The sequence below is a fragment of the Neolamprologus multifasciatus genome, chromosome 12 (assembly GCF_963576455.1).
Source record: "Neolamprologus multifasciatus chromosome 12, fNeoMul1.2, whole genome shotgun sequence".
NCBI classification, from domain to species: domain Eukaryota; kingdom Metazoa; phylum Chordata; class Actinopteri; order Cichliformes; family Cichlidae; genus Neolamprologus; species Neolamprologus multifasciatus.
Window position 1 is genome coordinate 2,741,805 of NC_140450.1, and position 19,236 is coordinate 2,761,040.

Here is a 19,236-nt window from a genome sequence, read left to right on the forward strand (position 1 = left end):
GGAAAGTTAATGAGCTGGTTTGAAGCAGGAATCTTTACCTCAATAATCCATTCACTGACAAATAGGAAGTTTAGAGTGACGTACCCATCACACTAATGAGATCAACCAGTGCTTCATGGTACAGGCTCCTTCAGACACCTGTGCATAAATGAGTCGCAGCAGCTGACTTGAGAAACGCAAAAGCCTTCAGTTGATCCAAAATGGTGCAGCAGGAGTCCTGAAGGAGACTAGAAAGAGAGCAGATTTCTCTTATATTGCCTTCCCTTCATTGTCTTCCTGTTAAATCCAGAATTGAGTTCAAACTCCTCACATACGAAGTCTTAAATAATCAGGCCCCATCTTATCTTAATGACCTTGTAGTACCATATCACCCTATTAGAGCACTTCACTCTCGCTCTGCAGGCCTACTTGTTGTTCCTAGAGTATTTAAAAGTAGAATGGGAGGGAGAGCCTTCAGTTTTCAGGCCCCTCTTCTGTGGAACCAGCTTCCAGTTTGGATTCAGGAGACAGACACTATCTCTACTTTCAAGATTAGGCTTCAAACTTTCCTTTTTGCTAAAGCATATAGTTAGGGCTGGATCAGGTGACCCTGAATCCTCCCTTAGTTATGCTGCAATAGGCTTCACTCACTATGTGTTTGTACACCTGTTACATTCCCCTAAAAAGGTCCAGGGGATGAGGGAAAGTGACAAAAAGTGTCCAGGTTGAAAAAAGGAGACTGGTTAAATTAACAGGTTTTATTAACGTTTCTACTGATAACTAAACTAAAAGAGACGGACGAGCTGCTATCACCATTCAAAGAAGGAAAACAACAAAACTCAGGTGTTGGTCAGTAAACTGTAAAATATGTAAAAAAGGCTCGCACGCTGCAACCCAACATGACTCTCCACCACTAGAGCTCCTGCTCTCTTTCACAGCATGTCTTTGTCCTGTCTTCCTCCCCTCACCCCCACCTAACCAGTCGCAGCAGATGGCCCCGCCCCTCCCTGAGCCTGGTTCTGTCTCAGGTTTCTTCCTGTTAGAAAGCAGTTTTTCCTTCCCACTGTCACCAAGTGCTTGCTCTTTGGAGTTTTCTCTGTATTACTGTAGAGTCTTCACCTTACAATAAAAGCACCTTGAGGCTGCTGTTGTTGAAATTTTTTACTTTATAAATACAACATGTCACCTCCCTTTGTCGTGTCCATCATCCGCAGCATTATCTGAAAGAACAGCAGAATTCATCGTTTTGGGGACCTTGCACCTCTTTCCACTGCTAAAAAATTTAATTCTGTAGTTCAACCTAACGATGACACCAGCTCACATTTTACAGGCACTTATTCACCTGATGGTTTTCACCCGTGTCTGATTCCTCTCCTGGTGACTGCTTTGCTTTTTCTCTGTTGTCTGTTCACCTTCAAGTTCCTTACTTTGTGTTGCCTGAAGAGCTTTGTGTTAATTCTGTAAGCTGGCGCTGGATAACTTTTCACTTCTATACCTTTCAGGTTGTAATAAAAGCTCACACACAAGCTGTTTGTTGTTTTTCTGTAGCTGTAGAGCCATTTGTTTCAGGGAATGTTTCTTTATCCAGAAAAACTAAATGGTGCACAAAAGCTCTGCGCTTTCTGTTTTGCTGTAAGCCTGCTGTCGGCTCAGTGCGCGAACACAACGATCCAGGAAATTTGATGGCTTTCAAGGGACAACATGAAAGGACTGGAAATAAACAACGCCGCGTCTCCACAACACTTTTTATACTTTACTTTTCTTTGTGAAAGGGCCGAATTATCAGAATTACCTCTGAGAGCTTCTAACATAATTGAACAGACCTCTCAACACATCAGACATAAGATCAAACGAAATGATCGTGATTATTGCAGGAGAAGCGTGCACCTTCACAAGAAGAGAAAATGGACTTTAAAAGGTGTTTTCATCCAAAAACACAGAGAAAGCTCTTATATTTAAACCTAACGATGTCCACTTCCATCTGTGATGTCTGTTAATGCCTCCCAGGAGCTGTTTCTCATGCTACCATGAGCACACAGTCAGGTTAAATAATGAAGTAACCCAAACATCGAACCGAGCCAATAATCAGGCTGGTAAATGTCAGCTGTGCTTTCACATTAAAAGTAACTAAATTCACTTGTAGTTTAAATATAACTATAATTAGATTCTGTACTATTTGTCTCTTAATTAGTGTTGAGATTTTTTAAAGCTGCCTTGCAGGTATTGATCTGAAAATGATGGATAAATTCTGGTCCTGTTCCACATCTAGGGCACTGAACACCATCATTTCTTTGTTTTCACCTCATTTAAAAATCTTGGAAAAGCTGCTGCCTGGGAGTGAGACAGATATGAGGAGCACTTTTTAAGACGTTAACAACAGCTTGTTATGACGAGGCAGTGACAACTTCTTGTGTTCGTCGATCTTTGATCACTTATCGGTTTGCACCCCCCCCCCCCCTCCCCACCAGCTCATCTAAAGGTCTTCCTTTTTAACTTCACCTGGTTTACTTACCACCAGTGTTGGTCAAGTTACTTGAAAAAAGTAATCAGTAACTAATTACTGATTACTTCCCCAAAAAAGTAATCCCGTTACTTTACTGATTACTTATTTTCAAAAGTAATTAATTACTTAGTTACTTAGTTACTTTTTAAAAACACGATTTACAACCTGAATAGGTGATAAAGCGATAGATCTTTCAGCCCAATTCTACTTTTTCTGCATAATCCATCATACAAAATGTAATCAAATGGAAAAGTCTCTTTTTAAAACTTGTTTTATTAGTTTTAATCTTTTAACTTTATGCATCAAGCAAAAATTTAATTATATGCAACATTGTCAAAGGAGCTTGCAAAGAAAAGCGTCTGGACTTCTTTAAGTTACTTGAAGACTTAAAGAAGTCCAGACGCTTTTCTTTGCAAGCTCCTTTGACTACGATGACCTGGATGACTGAGAACCTTCACAGATATATGCAACATTCACTGACTGGAAGAAATTAGTTTAACATTTAAACCTATTTTCTGCACATTCCAGCACATAAAATAAAATATTTTTTTGTGTTTACACTCAGTCTTTCAAATAGATGCAAGTAAAACACAGCAGAAAATAAATAAAGTCAAAGACTAGCGGTCCTGTTGCTCTACTTTCACCTGTAAAGCAGGAGTGGGGTAGGCGGAGGGTTACCCTGGTCCAGGTGTGCTGCGGTCAGTGGATGAATCCGCGAGTTTCTCTGTGAGTTTCCCATTGGCTTGTTTGGAAGTTTAGGGGTTTTTTCGCTGTAAAAAGAAGTTTTCTTCCCACGCACAACGGACACTAATGTTTTTGTCACTTTTTATGGAATCAAACTTAAAGTAAGGTCAGTACTTCCACGCTTTAAACGCTGCACGCTCATACTCTCTCTGCACTCGATATATGATCCATTGTTGATCTGCACACAGCTGTTGTCACGAACGTCGCACTCGCTTACGTCACTGTCATGAGACATTCTCGCAAAAAAAATCACGGTTTTAGTAACGCAGTAACGCAGCGTTCCTACGGGAAAGTAACGGTAATCTAATTACTGTTTTTGCAATAGTAATCCCTTACTTTACTCGTTACTTGAAAAAAGTAATCGGATTACAGTAACGCATTACAAGTAACGCGTTACTGCCCATCTCTGCTTAGCTGTATATAAACCTTTAATAAATGGGTCAGCTACACTGATGTTTTGGCTCATATGAAACAGTGTATATGCAGAAGCTTTCCTGATAGTGGGGTTTTTTGTGCCTCCTCTCTCTGGACTATGTAACCTCATAAATGTTTCAGAATAAAACGCTGCAGCTCAGACGCAGCTCTGACAAACCCGTTCCCTCGCTGCGGTGCAGGGAGGAAGGGAGTCACAGATCATTTCCCCGTCTTATAAAGTAACAAGTGATCTCTGGCACAGTCTCAGTGAAATGGATGCAGCATGTAAAATGGAGAGCTGACCTGTGAGATGAAAAAAGACAGACAGCTGATGGGCAGATATAGAAAGACCCAAACTTGGTGCTGACAGCCTCGGGAGTCGGAGAGGTTTGGATGTTTGTTGTGGTTCTGGAATCTTCACACAAACCAGGACTTTTTATCCAAATACACAGCTGACACAAATGATTCTATTTTCAGTTGAAGCCACTGTTTAATGCTGGAAATACAAGCCAAACAATTTACACTCTGTGTGTATCCAACAGCTGTCTGGAGCTGTATTCAGTGCACTGTTTTAATGCCCTTAACTATGGTTGAGGACTGTAAATAATAAATGTTAACACTGAATTACTCTTTAGTTCATTGGGGTTTTCTTTTATTAAGCTAACTTATTATAAAATAACAAACAATGACATCATTTCTCAGGGAGCAAAACAACATTAAATAATACGTTTCATCTTAATCCATCTAAACTGATCAAAATTTGATGGATTAATTAACAGAACAAGAGAGAGAGCCATAAATTAAATAGAAAATCTGAAAAAAATATTATTTGATATTTTTTGTTTACCCCCAAAATGTTTTTCTATTATTTCCTTTTTTCTAAAATATAGAGTTAGGGTGGTGGGTAATGTTGCCACCCATGATGAGTTATATCTGAGGTCAGGGGTTAAAGTTGTCACTGATGGAAACTTCGATCTCTGGGCTAGATGAAGTAACGCTCCGATCACACCTGTATGTATAAATTCCAGCGTAGTGGGATGTCATCAGTCGTTTACTGACCACCTTCCCGATCCCACTTTAAAGCACCCAACGTTGCCTTTTTGTCTTGAGCACTTGAAGGCTGAAGGCAACCGGACTTCCTTTTTTTAGGCTCTTGAAGCCATTTCACTTCTCATCTGAAAGCCTTTTTTGGTTTCTCTTGAACTTCAGATGTGAAAAGCGGAGAGATCACGAGAGAAAACACATCAAAACTAAACCCTCTGCAGGGTCAGCTGTCATTAAGTGACAACCTTAACCCTCAGAAGAGGAAGATTTTCATGCAAGAGGTGAAAGAAACCAAAACAAAATCCAGTTGCCTTCAACTCAAGTGTTTAAAACGACCATGACCATCACTGAGGAGAAAACTTTGTTACCAAAAACTGTATGGGTGGACCACACAGACACACATGCTTGTAAATAAGAAACAATCTGATAAAATGCTAGAATTTCAATTACCAACACTGAAGCACAAACGTCTTAGATGGTTTGTCAGAACAGCTGTCAATCAAACTGGACCCACCTCTAACTTACCAGCACTTCAAACTTTTGATGAAGGTCAAAACGACTCATAGAGGCCAAACTGTCAGGGTGTAAACACAAGCTTTAACACGGTTAAGTTGGGAATTTCAATGTGAGAGTCTAAAGACTTACTTTTGAAGTCAGCCTCATGTGGCCACCAGAGGAACTGCAGCTTTTGACACTTGCCTTAAATTACTTCATCCCTCTGCAGAGCCAGAAGTAAACTGGAAACAGGAAACACGAAACTATATTTGAGCTATAATATCCACTTAATGATGAAATTAGAACCACAATCATCAAAAGAGTGAATTTAGTCAGTTACACTGAGAGACAACATAATAACTGAGCAGGAGGAGGTAAAGGTGCAGTCCAGAAGTCCTGCAAATGACATAACAGCACCCATTTTTTCACTAGTGTGGCCTGAGCCTTGTAAGATGAGAGGAAGTGTTGACACTTCTTTACATGCAGTCTGTGGTCTGCACCAACCAACAGCTACAGCCCTAAAACGCACTGGTGCATCAGAGCCAGTGTTACATAAGAAAAAACAGACAGGGAATGAGGACATAACCATTACTAAGATTTTAAAAAAGCAAGTGATATTCCTAGAAAATCTAAAAATCTGAAAGGAGATGCTAAACCGAGACGAGAATCTGACTGCTGCATAACTGTGCAGAGCATTCAGCCACTTTCTCCCCCTGCAGTATCTCTGCTGATGTCTGCTCTCGACGGTCTACTTCAAAAAGGAGGCCTGGGAATGAAAAGTGAGACTGAGAAGGGAGAGGGATGATGATGATGTGCGCAGACACACATTAGAAATTTATTCACGTACCCTGAGAGATTTCTGGTCAGTTTTTATTATAGCGCTGAGGCGGGAGGGTGATGACTTTATAAAGACTATGTCCTCTGCTTGGCCTTTTAAAGGCAGTGAAACTGGATCTCTATAACAACAGCATGTGAGACATCCAGTTACTGCAATTGCCTGACATAGCTGTTACTGCCTATTTAATTTGATATTAGTATTAAAGTTGGAGAAGCCAGATAACGGACTGATGGGCCATTGGTGAGTGGTGCTGATGAACACGGCCTCGGACTCCTCCTCAAACTCCTCAGAGGAGCGTGAATACAAAGCTCCATGTTCACTCTCTCGGCCACCTGTTACTCTGGTTGCAGATGGCAGTAGCCATCACAGGTATGTAGTAAAAGGAGGTTTTTTTCTTGAATCCCTGGTAATGTTTACCTCTAAGAACGCTGTATCCCATTTTTAAACCTCTAAATTTTGATTAGGTTGTGTAAAACTAGGAGTTGTAAGTTTTCCTTTCAAGTGAGGTGGAGGTCCACCTTAGTGGGATCCTTGCCACCTTTGGTGATGTACCTCTCCACCAAACTTATGCATGTGAGTGAAGCTACCTATCACTCAGCTGCAAACCACCCTAGAGCGTGCTGGAGGTCACTACCTAGTGACGCCAAAACAACCACATCATCTGCATAGAGGAGAGACGTGATTCTGAGACACAACTTGGCTGACAGTGACAAACTGTTCTGGTTGAACTAATGAGCAATGTGGAGTCTGGTGTCCACCATTTGGTTCGGGGATTACCACCACGGCAGGCACCAACCACCTTGCGGCCGCAGTTCAATGCAGCAGCTTCGGCAATGGAGACGCTGAACATGGTCCATTCGGACTCAATGTCCCCCGCCTCCCTCGGAATGCTGTTGAAGCTCTGCCGGAGGTGTGCGTTGAAGATCTCGCGGACTGGGGCCTCTGCTAGTCGTTCCCAGCACACCCTCACTACGCGTTTAGGTGCACCAGGTCTGTCCAGCGTCCTCCCCCGCCACCTGATCCAACTCACCACCAGGTGGTGATCAGTTGACAGCTCAGCCCCTCTCTTTACCCGAGTGTCCAGAACATATGGTCGCAGGTCTGGTGATACGATTACAAAATCGATCATCGACCTACGGCCTAGAGCGTCCTGGTGCCACGTGCACTTATGGACACTCTTATGTTCAAACAAGGTGTTCGTTATGGCCAAACTGTGATTAGTACAGAAGTCCAATAACAAAGCACCACTCGGGTTCAGATCAGGGAGGCCGTTCCTCCCAATCACGCCCCTCCAGGTCTCGCTGTCATTACCCACGTGAGCATTGAAGTCTCCCAGCAGGACAACAGAGTCTCCAGGTGGAGCACCTTCCGCTTATTTTTCTTTAGTCTTAATTTGATTATTGTATTTTAATGGTGTTTTGTGCATTACATGAAGTTTGAAATTGAATTTTTTATTGACTTATTGGATTGTGAGGCATCTTTGAAGCAATAACCTGCAAGAAAAAAAGCTTTACAAATACTGATTTTTGTACTTTAAGCACACTTTTCTTATAATTGTCCTGTTTCTGAGTTTAATGGCTGCAATTCTTTATAATTTATTCATTTATTATTTTATTGTTGTCTATAGAAGCTTCAAATAAAAATCTGAACATTTCTATTGTTTGTGCATTACTGCATAAACAATATAATAGAGTGTTATAATGCATTTTTGTAATTAACAGTTATGGTTTAAAGACATACTGTTCAAATGATGTGTAAAAACAGGCTTTTTTAACTATAGATACTATATGATTAAGGAATAACTGAGTACATATAAATGTCATTACTATACATTTTAATTATTTATTTAGGATTTGTACAGTTATGTTCACTGGGTTTGTTCTTTTTCTCGAAATCATTTTAAACTAAAATTTTCTTACTTGTTTTTCCAAAAGGGGGAACAAAACTGACAGTTTAATTATGCAGAAAATGAGATGCTGTTGGAGCCTGTTCTTTGTGCATTTACCAAGAATATTTCAGTGGTTGATGTTTTAAAGGACATCCAGTGCCAACTTTAGTCATTACTTTGAGAAACTGTTCTGCTCAATAAAAAATACTCTTAAAATGTAAAACTGGAACGAATTTGGCTGCCCAGATTAGATTTGACAACAATTCAAATACTTTACATCTTAACTTTGCTCCACATCATCACCCAATCACATATTTGTAGCCTGAAATACAGAAATAAAAATAATCCTGCGTCCTGAAAGCTGGAGGAGCAAATCTGGCTTCTCAGATTTATCAAACAGCAAAACTTCAACTTTGACTGGAGAAAAGTTCAATCAGGAATTTTTCTGTATCAAAATCTGAAAGCCTCAAATCAACGTAATTTCACTGATTTACAGTCCACAACAACCTTGGTGCCACCCCTCAATCATCCTCTGTGTGACACAAGCTAATTTAGCTCTCCTTTAAGCTAAACCTCTTCTGATTGGCTGTCCCTCGCAAACAAAAAGTTCAAATAGCAAAGTTGGGTGGGGCTTCCATGACCATATTAGAATGGACTGCCATACCCGTTATGTGTCTGTGAGCGAGGGAGGGAGAAAAAGGAAAAGTACGAGCTGTCATCGAGCAAAAAAGGGAGCTGGAAGCATGTAAATATAATAATAACCACTGCAGCCAAGAAGAGAGCCTGACGAGCCCAGTTGTAAGTAAGCTATTAAGACTCGACTGTACACCGTGTTCGTGTTTTCCTCTGAAACAATAAGCTCTGTTGGAGCAGCCTTTCAACGCCTCTCTCTGTCTCTCACTAGCAAAGTTGACCCAGACAACAAAGTAAATCTAGTTTTCGGCTACTAGCCCGACACAGAACCCACCGTATTAGCCAGAGGTCCCTTTACTACGGTTCGGAGCCGCGGACCTTCAGTAACAGTAATAAATCACAGCAATAGTACATTCATGTAGTTGTAAACAGCATGATAATATATTAAGTAATCCAAAGTATTCAGAATACGTTACTCTCATTGAGTAACGTAACGGAACACGTTACAGAATACATTTTGGGGCATGTAATCTGTAATGGAATACATTTTAAAAGTAACCTTCCCAACACTGCTTATAAGCAGCCTTCAGGTGGTTTGTCAGTGTTCGAGCTGCATCAGTCAGAGGTGTTTGCTTTTATTCTTGCCTCTACTCCTATGCGGTCTTCTTCTGAGACCTCGGTGTTTGGGTTTGGGGGTATAACCTTGGTTTGAGACAAAAATTCACCCTTTTAAGATGTATAACACATCAAACAAAAGTTTCTGACCGTCTCTCGGTCGCAGTGGTTAAAAACCAACACCAGCAGAGACGTTATGTCCATGGTCTCATTTCAGATGCTGAAGGAGTCCTGCTGAACTCCACTGAACAAACGTTCACCCTGAAATATGGATAACCAAAGCTAATTATTGTGACCAATCGACAGTATGTGACGAGTTAGGAGGAACTGTTTGAAAGGGAGTGATTTCAAGGACATATTTTAATGGTTCGATTCAGTGAAGAAACTTTGGCATTTCAAAGTTTTGCATCATTTTTGTGCTAAAATAGAACCAAAGTGATTTACAGCAGTTATTAAACCTGCACTAATAAAATGCATTAAAAGTATTATGTGTAAATCAAACAGTACAAACTGTAATAAATTATGTTAGTTGTGGGTCTGAAAAGTAAAGCAGTTGCGGATTTCTTAAAACAACCGTATAGAAGTCCATGAAAGTGGCACTCAGCTCGCTCTCGATTGATTTATGGTCTCGATCGCTACTTTCAAGGCTCAAAAATTAAGAAGAATAAATCAGTTTTACAATTTGCTTGTGTGGCTTTAACAAGTGAACATGCACTGTCCTGAACTTCAGAACAGGTATTAAAATACGAGCAAGATTTTTTTAATTAAACATCTTCTAAATCTTCCCAATATAATTTGTTATTTTCTAAAACTCAAATCAGATTTTGTTTATTTCAAACGTTTATAAAGATGTTTTTGGATAAAGAAAAACTACTGTGTATGAAAGTTTCATATACACTGTAACCCGGTACATGCTTAGCCTCCCCCTGGCTCAACCACTTGACTTCATTATGTAAACAACACACAGTTTAACGTTACTGTTTACATGTCACTCGTCAGTCTCAAATTGCCCAGCCAATGCTTTCAAGCAGCACAGACCTTAATTATTCATTCTGTTAGTGACATCAGCATCTGAGAACCTGCAGGAATTCATGTCAGCTGCTCTGCTGACGGGACAGTTGTGAGAACGAATGTGTCCGTCACGCTGCAGCGCCGTTTTAGCGCTCCATGTGTGAAAAGGATAATCGTATAGGTCAAGAAGTTCAAGTTTTGGAGGGCACCAGCTTCATTTTCCACCTCCCTGTGTTTACAAAGCTTAATCTCACTCAGACGAGGGAGAAACTTAGGACACTCAAGGGTGTATTCATTCAGGTAAAAGCCCAAAGCGTAGCAACTGCTGCCAAGAGCAACGCTAAATGACGAGACTTGAGTGGAGCAGCATTAGGGCGATAACCAAGCATCCAATAAATTACATTATGTGACACAAGGGGGCCATTGCCAATAGGTCTTCTGCAACAGCACAACAAGGATCTTTAAAGGGCCGATCCCACGCAGCCTTCAGATTTAGAGCTAATGATTTAATACTCATCCAGTGAAAGCTTTCACACTTCCTGCCCAGAACACCTGATACTTTGGTAATTCCGAGAAATATTTATAGTGTATAGGAAGTGATGTTTCCCAGGACCAATGGGTTATAGGAAAAATTACTTAATGCCCACGGTGCTCATTTCACATTGTTCTGAGGTTGGAGGAATTACATGACCGGAGGAGTGATCAGCCAAAAACGTCAGCTTCCTGCATATAAACCTTTCACTGCAGTCACAATCACCAAGTGGAAAATCCTCAAAAGCCCCATAAAGGTTTCTTAGATGATTGCAAACAACCAAAGATTAGTCCAATAAGGTGTGGGAGTCACTGTTGAGCATCAAGAAGAAGAATAAAATGAACTGCAAGTAAAAACATGGATGTTACCACATATTATCACATCTGCATGAGACTGCAAGTTTTGATTTTGCTGCTTTAAAACATTTTAAAACACAAGACGGGTTTATGGAAGAAAAACGCAGAATCTGTATTTGTCAGGAAACACGAGAGCAGGAAAAAAACACATAAATAAATAAAATATTCTTCAGGCTTTGTCCAAAAAACTTAAAATGACCTAAAAAACAAAACAATAAATGATAGAGAGTCACAAGTTGTGTTGTTATGTGTTGAAAACATCGATCCAACGTCAATTTGTAGGCAGTAAGTTCAGATCTTTCTTTGGTTTAGTCTGATCGTTTTCTATAGAAGCTTTGTGAAGTCTCCACAGTGGATGTATGAAATGTAATTTTCAAATTATGCTCTCACATAAAAGGGATGTCTCTGAACATTTATTTAAAATGCATGAAAACAATGAATCAATACAGACGCAACTATAAACACGAGAACAAACGAGGCGATAATCAGACCTGTAGCTGTCCGTCAGTCACCGCAGTCTGATTTCCTTGAGTGTTGTTCAATGAAAACTCAAGAACTGAAAGTATTTTCACATTTTCATACATTTTCTTGGTGCTGTTGAATGAGAGCAGTGAATAATAAGGTTTTTGTCAAAGAAAAATAAAAAAATAAAAGATTCAAACCCTGAAGCTCTGTTGAAAAAATTATTTTGTGGTGATTTGAACCAGAATGAGAAAATATCAAACTATTGAGTTTGTGAGGTGAAGAGAAGCAGTGCTCGAAAATCACTGGCCCATCTTTTTTCTTGTTAGAAAATATTAACTTTATGAACTATGAAATTCAGAAAACATGAAAAAAAAAACCACTTAAGAGCTTTTTTCTTTCGAGTACAGTGAGCTTTGAGGCTCATCGCTCGAGATCAGGATGGGGAACTCCAGGCCCCAGGAGCCGGTGTCCTGCAGGTTTTAGATCCCACCCTGGGTCAACACACCCGAATCCAATGATAAGTTCATTCCCAGGCCTCTGGAGAACTTCAGGACATGTTGATGAGGTAATTTAACCATTTAAATCAACCGTGATGGATCAAGGACCATCTAAAACCTGCAGGAGCCCGGCCCTCGACTTCCCCACCCCTGCTCTAGATGCTGCAAGATTAGGTCAAAGACTTTTCCACACTGCTTCTCGAGCACTGCTCTATGAGCCACCTGCATATCCACCATCAGTCCTGAGCTGAACCACGCTTTAGTTACATTTCGTAGGCTGGTAAACATGACTTCTTCCTCCCCACTATCACTGGGTGCTGCTCACAGGAGGCTATCTGACTGTCGGGTTTGAAAACGTGTTAAATACACTTTATCATCTGTGCCGTGCAGAAGCCTCAGCGGAGATGATCTGTCTGCACAGGTTTTATATCTGATTCAAACAGCCTTTAACTCCAGTGCTGCACGATGTGTGCATAGACTGTACATAAAAGATGAACGTAGCCGCCGTAAAGTCCTCCTTGTTTAATGAGGCATCACTCAAACGAGACGTGGATCTGTTTAAGAGACCTTACATGTTCTATAAAGATGTGAAACTAGCCACTGAACCCATAAACATATAGCTTTTGTTTACTATAGACACTCTACATTAATTATGCCAGTGTTGCTAGCAAGCAGCTAACTGTAGTAGCATAGCAACACTTATTAAACCATCCAGGACGAAACATCAGTGAGATATTTAATCCAAATACCGATAAGATTATAATAATGTAATAATGTATAATAATGATTATTTAATAATGAAGAAAACAGACTTTATGAAAAAAGAAGCTTTAATTGATAGTTGTCAAAAAGCCGATGCTACTGAGAAGAAAAACATTACACAAAAAAAGAATAAAAGTAATTCTGCTGGTTGCCATTCTGACCAGTAAAGATACAATCTGGTAAATTGAGAATGTGTCAGTGCTACCAGGAGCTGAAGTCTCCGAAGCTGGTTTTGCCTTTGGACTTCTTGGCTGCCGTGCCGCTGGTGGACGGAGCGCTTTCATCTTCAGCAGCTGAACGTTTTCTGAGAGAAAAGAAGCAGAACATGAACACACGAAGATCCATTTACATTTTGCTTCTTGCAGATAATTCTTTGATCTTTCTTATAACTCTGTTCTTTGTAAATTCTGTTGTGTGTGTCCTCGTCTGCATGCTGGGCTCATATTTTCAGGCATTTCTTCTTAGTGAAAGTAAAAGTCGACCCAAAAAAGAGGCGGGGCGGCGTACCTTCAGTCTTTGTGGCCTAAAAGCACTGCTGAGTTTTCTGTTGATCGATTCATTGACAGATTGGTCTGTACATGGTTAAAATACATTTAACCCTTTAAGACCTACCATAGAACCAAGTCCGCCAGAGCTTATATTATATGTTTACATGCTGTGGAGCCATTTTTGGGAGCATTTCAAGTTGCTATACATCAATACAACCATTACAGCCTACATTTTAATAATATGTCTGCATTAAGTGCATAGTAATTACATAAATTGCAAAAAAGTGCAATAAACTACAAAAAAATTGAAAATCGTTTTTGTTTTTTTAACATATATTTCTAGTTAGAGAAATTTAAGAGGCTTATCCCTCAAAACTGTAAATACAAAAAAGTTGTACAAAATAGTTTCCCACCACAGGAAATTTATTTTGAGTGTCTTCATAGTTTTATTTTTGAAATACACCAATTTTTATATACTGCAGGAAAAACGAAAATAAATATTATAATGCAAATTTGCAAAAAAGCAGCATATGCATCAAAATAAACTATTTCCAGCAGTGCAATATGAGTCCTAAGCATCCCAGAAACCACACAGAAAGTCAGAAAGTCAAACATAACTTTTAAAAACACCAGTATAGGCTCATGAGGCCCTGATGGTAAAAACTACATTTCCGCAAAAATGACGTCACTTCCGGTTTCGGGCAGGTCATGGCGGACATGTGAAAGTTCACGCTGATGGACGTAGGAAGTGTTACGAACAGCTGATCAGATCAGCAAAGCGTGTTTCTGGAATATTATGTTTTTGTTGCTGCAAGTGCTTTTTATGCAGTTTTTGCAAAGTTATATGTGGAAGGAAACTGTGACCGAGGACAAGCTGATGGCATAAGATGTAAGTACAACTCCTCCGGTTTCATATGCAAAAAAAATTATTGCGCTAGCTCACGTGGTTGCAGAGCTACCGGGATTTAAAAATAGTTACGCAAAACGGAGCGTGCCGCTCTGACCGGTTTTAAAGGGTTAATAATGTTTTAATGCTTCTAACGGTTCCTTAGAGACTGAGGAAATGTCCCGTTTTGTCTGGTAAATGGACTGGTTCTTATATACTGCTTTATTCACACCAGCTCGTTTTTCTACAAGTGCTTTCTATCCAACATTCACGCTCTGATGAATAAATTGGAGAGAAAAATTCATTCAACTACTCATTTGATTATTTTTCCACTGTGACACGATTACAGTTAATGTTATAAAGCTCAGGCTACAGTCCCACACACTGACGTGAATCTGCTCCGCAGTCTGATCGTCCCACTGCTTCTGTGGGACCACCGATGACCACGGCATCCTGATACCTTGTGGCAGCGATATAATAGGCTAAACGTCATGATCTAGACCTGTACCTGTCTCTCCTGCATTTTGCTATAAAAACAAACAAACAAACAAAAACAGCTGGTGGAAACAAAGTTAAAAAGAAAAACAAATTCAGCCAAAAACAAATTATGATCCATATCAAAACTCAAACCACAGCTGCAGCACGACTGCTTCTTCAAATTTTAACTAACCGCATTACAACACAGTTAAAAGCTTAACACGATAGATTAAAACCTCCCAAAAGAATGATCCCATAAAACACCATAAGAGGCCCTTTATGGACTAATAAAATAGAGCCAGAGGACAAAACTCTATTGTTTGGATCCATCTGTTTTATAACCCAGCGACTGAGAAATTTGAACAGAAAACTTGAGCAATAAAAAGTTAAAGTTGTTCTAAATATTATGCCAAAACATGTGAAAACAAAAGGAATATCAACAATATGTTATGGATAATAACCCTGAATTATCCCTGTGGGGAAAATTGGCAATCTTCTCTATAACTGGCAATTTCATACAATATGCCTATTCCCATTCTCTCTTGCTATGCTGCTATATAATCAGACTTTATCATCCATTCATTGCTTTCCACTTTCTCTAGTCTCTTACATCAGACGGTGAGAAAACGCTGCAACTTTTTAATGTAAATTCTGTCACCGGAGTGGAAAGAAACGCTCTTTAACTCGTGTTTGCAGCTTTCATCGTCTCGCTGGTGCACATGAATGAGTCATTTCTGCATCAAAAGCACAGGGAGGCTGTAGTAATCTGTATTCACGTGTGTTCCTTACATTGTGGCAGGGTTGATGTATTTTCCAACACCTGCTTTGAAGGTTTTTGGCGCCCGCTCCTCTTTGGCTTTCTTCAGGGCGACGTTGGCCTGCTGTTTCTCCTCCTCCTGCTTCTGTACCTCCTTTTCTCGCTCCGCGGCAATCTGAGAGGCAAAAATCATGTCAATCCACACAAAACTCACAGGATAGATGGGTTTGAGTAATAACTCTGACACAGGTTTGTCAATATAAGAGCTGTGACCGGACACTCCGTGAAGCAGACCTATAAAAATCAAAAAGCTTATCTGCTTTACATTCCTCCGATCTCCTGTTCAAGGTCAACATCTCAGTCGTGTCCAAACAGCTGCTATTTTTAGACTGCTGACTAGAAATCCCATGCCGACTACTTGCACTGCACACTCTGAAGTTTACAGTCCGCTTCTTTTTCAAACTGACTCGACTTTCGAGGATCATCACCGGCGATGAGAGCTGGCTCTGCGGCTACAGTTTTCAAGCTTGAGGGTAGCTTAACTTAAATTTTTTACTGAGCTCTGCACCACCAGAGTTTCTCGATCCTGAGGCATCTGAAGGAGAACGTTAGAGGAAACCAATGTGATCTGTGGCGCTGGTCAGTGCTGGCGCAGACTGTAAGAGGCCTCGAGCACGAGCAGAGGTGGGAATTATCTTTACCAGCCAGACGAGGCAGAGCGTGATGGCTCTGAATAAAAACTACAAACTTTTAAAACTGCTCAAAAGAACAAACTTTTCAAGAGGTTAGCAACATCACTATTGGGCAACAAGCAAATCAACCCCCAAGTGCCACACTGTACACGCCTGTACACCTTAAGCCCCTCCCACAGGAACTACTTTATCTACACAGTTGGCATTTTCATTTAAAAACTCGATAAGGGAATTCTAGACTTCTCAGAAACACAAACACAAATTCTTAAGTTTCCCTCTGAAACGTCTCTACTATAAAGATATTTATGGTTTGACAGTCACGTCATAGAGAAAAATTCAAACCTGAGCATCAGCTTCTTCATACGGGTCCACGAACACTGTCGTGCTTATGATCTTGATCTCCGACTGTGGAACAAACAAACATTAAAGCATTAAATGATGTGGAAATGATAAAGCATGTAGCTTCTATTACACACTCTTAATCCAGGTTAAAATATGTTCTAGTTAAAATAAAAAATACTGGTTGAAAATAAAGGGTCTAAATTCATAACTAGTCCAATTTTTATTCATTGATTTAACTTTAAGGTAAACTTGGAAACTGCTGCTGGATTTCTTTGTTGTGTACAGCTGTTAAACAGAACTCTCACGCTCCCTGCATCGTTTCTAGTCCCAGTATCTGACCTTCAGATGATCTGTGTATCCGTGGCATGACGTCTTGTTCTCCTCAGCTGCTTTTAATGTTTCCGATCCAGAAATTTTAACTCATTTTAAAACTACAGCTCAACCATTTAAAATGTAAAAAATCGGACATACAACAAACCTGTGGAGTGATACGTCTTTTCAAACATTTACAAGCCAACCTTATACCTCACTGCTTCATACCTTTGGTTTGTCTGTTTTGGGATCGCTCTCCACGTTCTCCATGGCTGTGAGAGTCTCAAATCCACCGACCACCCTGCAACAGAAAAAACAACACGTCCTTCATTTTATACGCTGCCGAGTCCTGACAAAGGTCCCATCATGCCGACCTTTGCCAGGAAGAGGATCGTATCTGTCATAAATCATGAAAATGTAGCCATGAGAAACTCAGACTGCTGAATAATTCATTCCCAGTTTTACCATTTAAAATGACACATCCATGTTAAGAGTGATGAGAGCGAGGAGCATGATGGAGCTTACGTCGCCATGAGCTGATCCATCTACATTAAGACAGCTGAACTGTGATTGCCCTGCGCTCACCTTCCACTGCAGGAGGGTGTTTGACTTTTACCTTCCTTTCTGACTGATAATGAGTCGATTCATTTCACGCGTGTAAACACCAACAGATTCCAGGACTTTAACCTGCAGCTTTTTTAATGGCCAGTCACTGACTGACGTGAGGGCTCGGTCACTCCTGGACTGACGCCTCTCACGTCCAGTTTCAGAACACTTCAAAACGAGTCTTCACAAACCAACAGGCGACATGTTTCATACATCCATGTGTTATGGATGAGCACAGTGCAATTACACAATAATGATGTATATATTCAGGCTGGGAACTAGGGGTGGGGGAAAAAATCGATACTGTGTAGTATGGTGATATTTTGTTTGCTAATAATGTATCGATACAGGGACAGCAGAAATCGATATTTTGTTACAAAAAGGTTTTTGTGCTCTGACTTCAGAGCATGTTGATCCTTTTTCTGAGCAAGAATCCTGACATTCCTTCACTGTCCAAATGTGTTTAACTTGTTTTTGGCAGCAATAAACATGACAGTTTACTTATTTTAATTTAAGACATGTTTTATTTTAATTAAGTTTAAAACTTTTTTATTTAATGTAAAATTATATTTTGTTTTAATTTACTTTCAAATTCTTCAGTTGCTGAAGGGGCTGCATAGTTTTCATAAACTGCATAGTTCAGAATAGCTATAATTGTACCAGATGGTTGATTCAGTTAAGTTGGACTAGACTGTAATACAAACCGTTCAGTTTGTCAACAATAAAACTGAAATGAGAGAAAGACTGAGTGTGAGACTTTGATATTAGAGAAAATGAATATTGATAAAGTTTACCTTTATGTACAGAATCTGAATATCGCAAAATATTTTTAAAAATTGCAATAATATCGTATCGTGCGTTAAGTATCGTGATAATATCGTATCGTGAGATGTATGATGATTTCATCATGAAAACCCATCAGCTGGGATTCTTCTATCTGCATTGAGTCAGTAACGGAGGACGAGCTTGACTTGATCTGTAAAACTCTTTCTTTAGCTTGCATTCAGCCTTCAGTTGCTCCCCTGCTCGTCCTGCTGACCATTGGAGCGACTATGTGTGGGTTTCTACCACAGCTGTATGAATGCCAGCATCATCATCTTATTTGACATGAATGCACCATTGTAAGGTTATGACTGCTACACATGCCAAACCTCACACCAGGATTTCTATCATTTTGTACTGGCAAATGTATTTCAGCTTATTAGAAACTCTGATGAGTCTTTCTGGAGCTGGAAACTCTGCAGTTTCCCATCGTCACAGTTAATCAACTCAGTTTAGGTGTAGACTCTTATGGAGACTCTCAGGCCCCTGAGAGGTGTACGACAAAGGAAGTTCAACACAGCTGGACCATTTTGTGTTAGTTGGCTTAACAAAATCTAAAACCGCAGCTTTCAGATGGTGGTTAGAGGCAGCTGTCTGCTTCAGGCCCTGTGCTTGTTTCACACATCAATCCTTATGAGCGCTGCCTACACCAAATTTCCCAGAGGAACCCACCCACCATATTATCTTTTATCTTATCTTATCTTATCCAATCAGACATCATTGAGTGATGATGATAAAATATTATAGTCAAAATATTATATTATAAACATTATAAAAACGCTGTAGAAAATTGTTAAATTGTTGGGATTTAGTGCACAGAGCGGTAAAAGAAATATTTTAATTCAAGTTAATATATTCTAATTTTACAGTTTATTTGTAACTTGATCCCTCTACACTAGGGCTCTGAAACTTTAAGCTTTATAAGTAAAACTATATAAATATTAATGAATACTGTTCTGTAGATGTGGAAATTACACAGTAGTTTGCAGCTGGGTTTGATTTGGTGGTTTTAACAAGATGCACATATAAAACATGTTTACGTCAGATAATCTATACAGCACTTAAAATCATGCTGTAA

General features: G+C 39.8%; 1 protein-coding gene across 1 annotated transcript in view; it reads right to left on the minus strand.

Annotated features, from left to right (window-relative positions):
* Positions 1-10,644: 10,644 nt before the first annotated feature.
* ppil2 (peptidylprolyl isomerase (cyclophilin)-like 2) overlaps positions 10,645-19,236 on the minus strand; it is a 34,422-nt gene continuing 25,830 nt past the window's right edge. The window contains exons 17-20 of the mRNA XM_085180010.1: positions 16,959-17,031; positions 16,419-16,481; positions 15,417-15,559; positions 10,645-13,080 (exon numbers count right to left, since the gene is read on the minus strand). Of these exons, the coding sequence (XP_085036136.1) occupies positions 12,978-13,080; positions 15,417-15,559; positions 16,419-16,481; positions 16,959-17,031 (382 nt within the window). The 3' untranslated portion in view covers positions 10,645-12,977. The remainder of the gene's footprint in view (positions 13,081-15,416; positions 15,560-16,418; positions 16,482-16,958; positions 17,032-19,236) is intronic.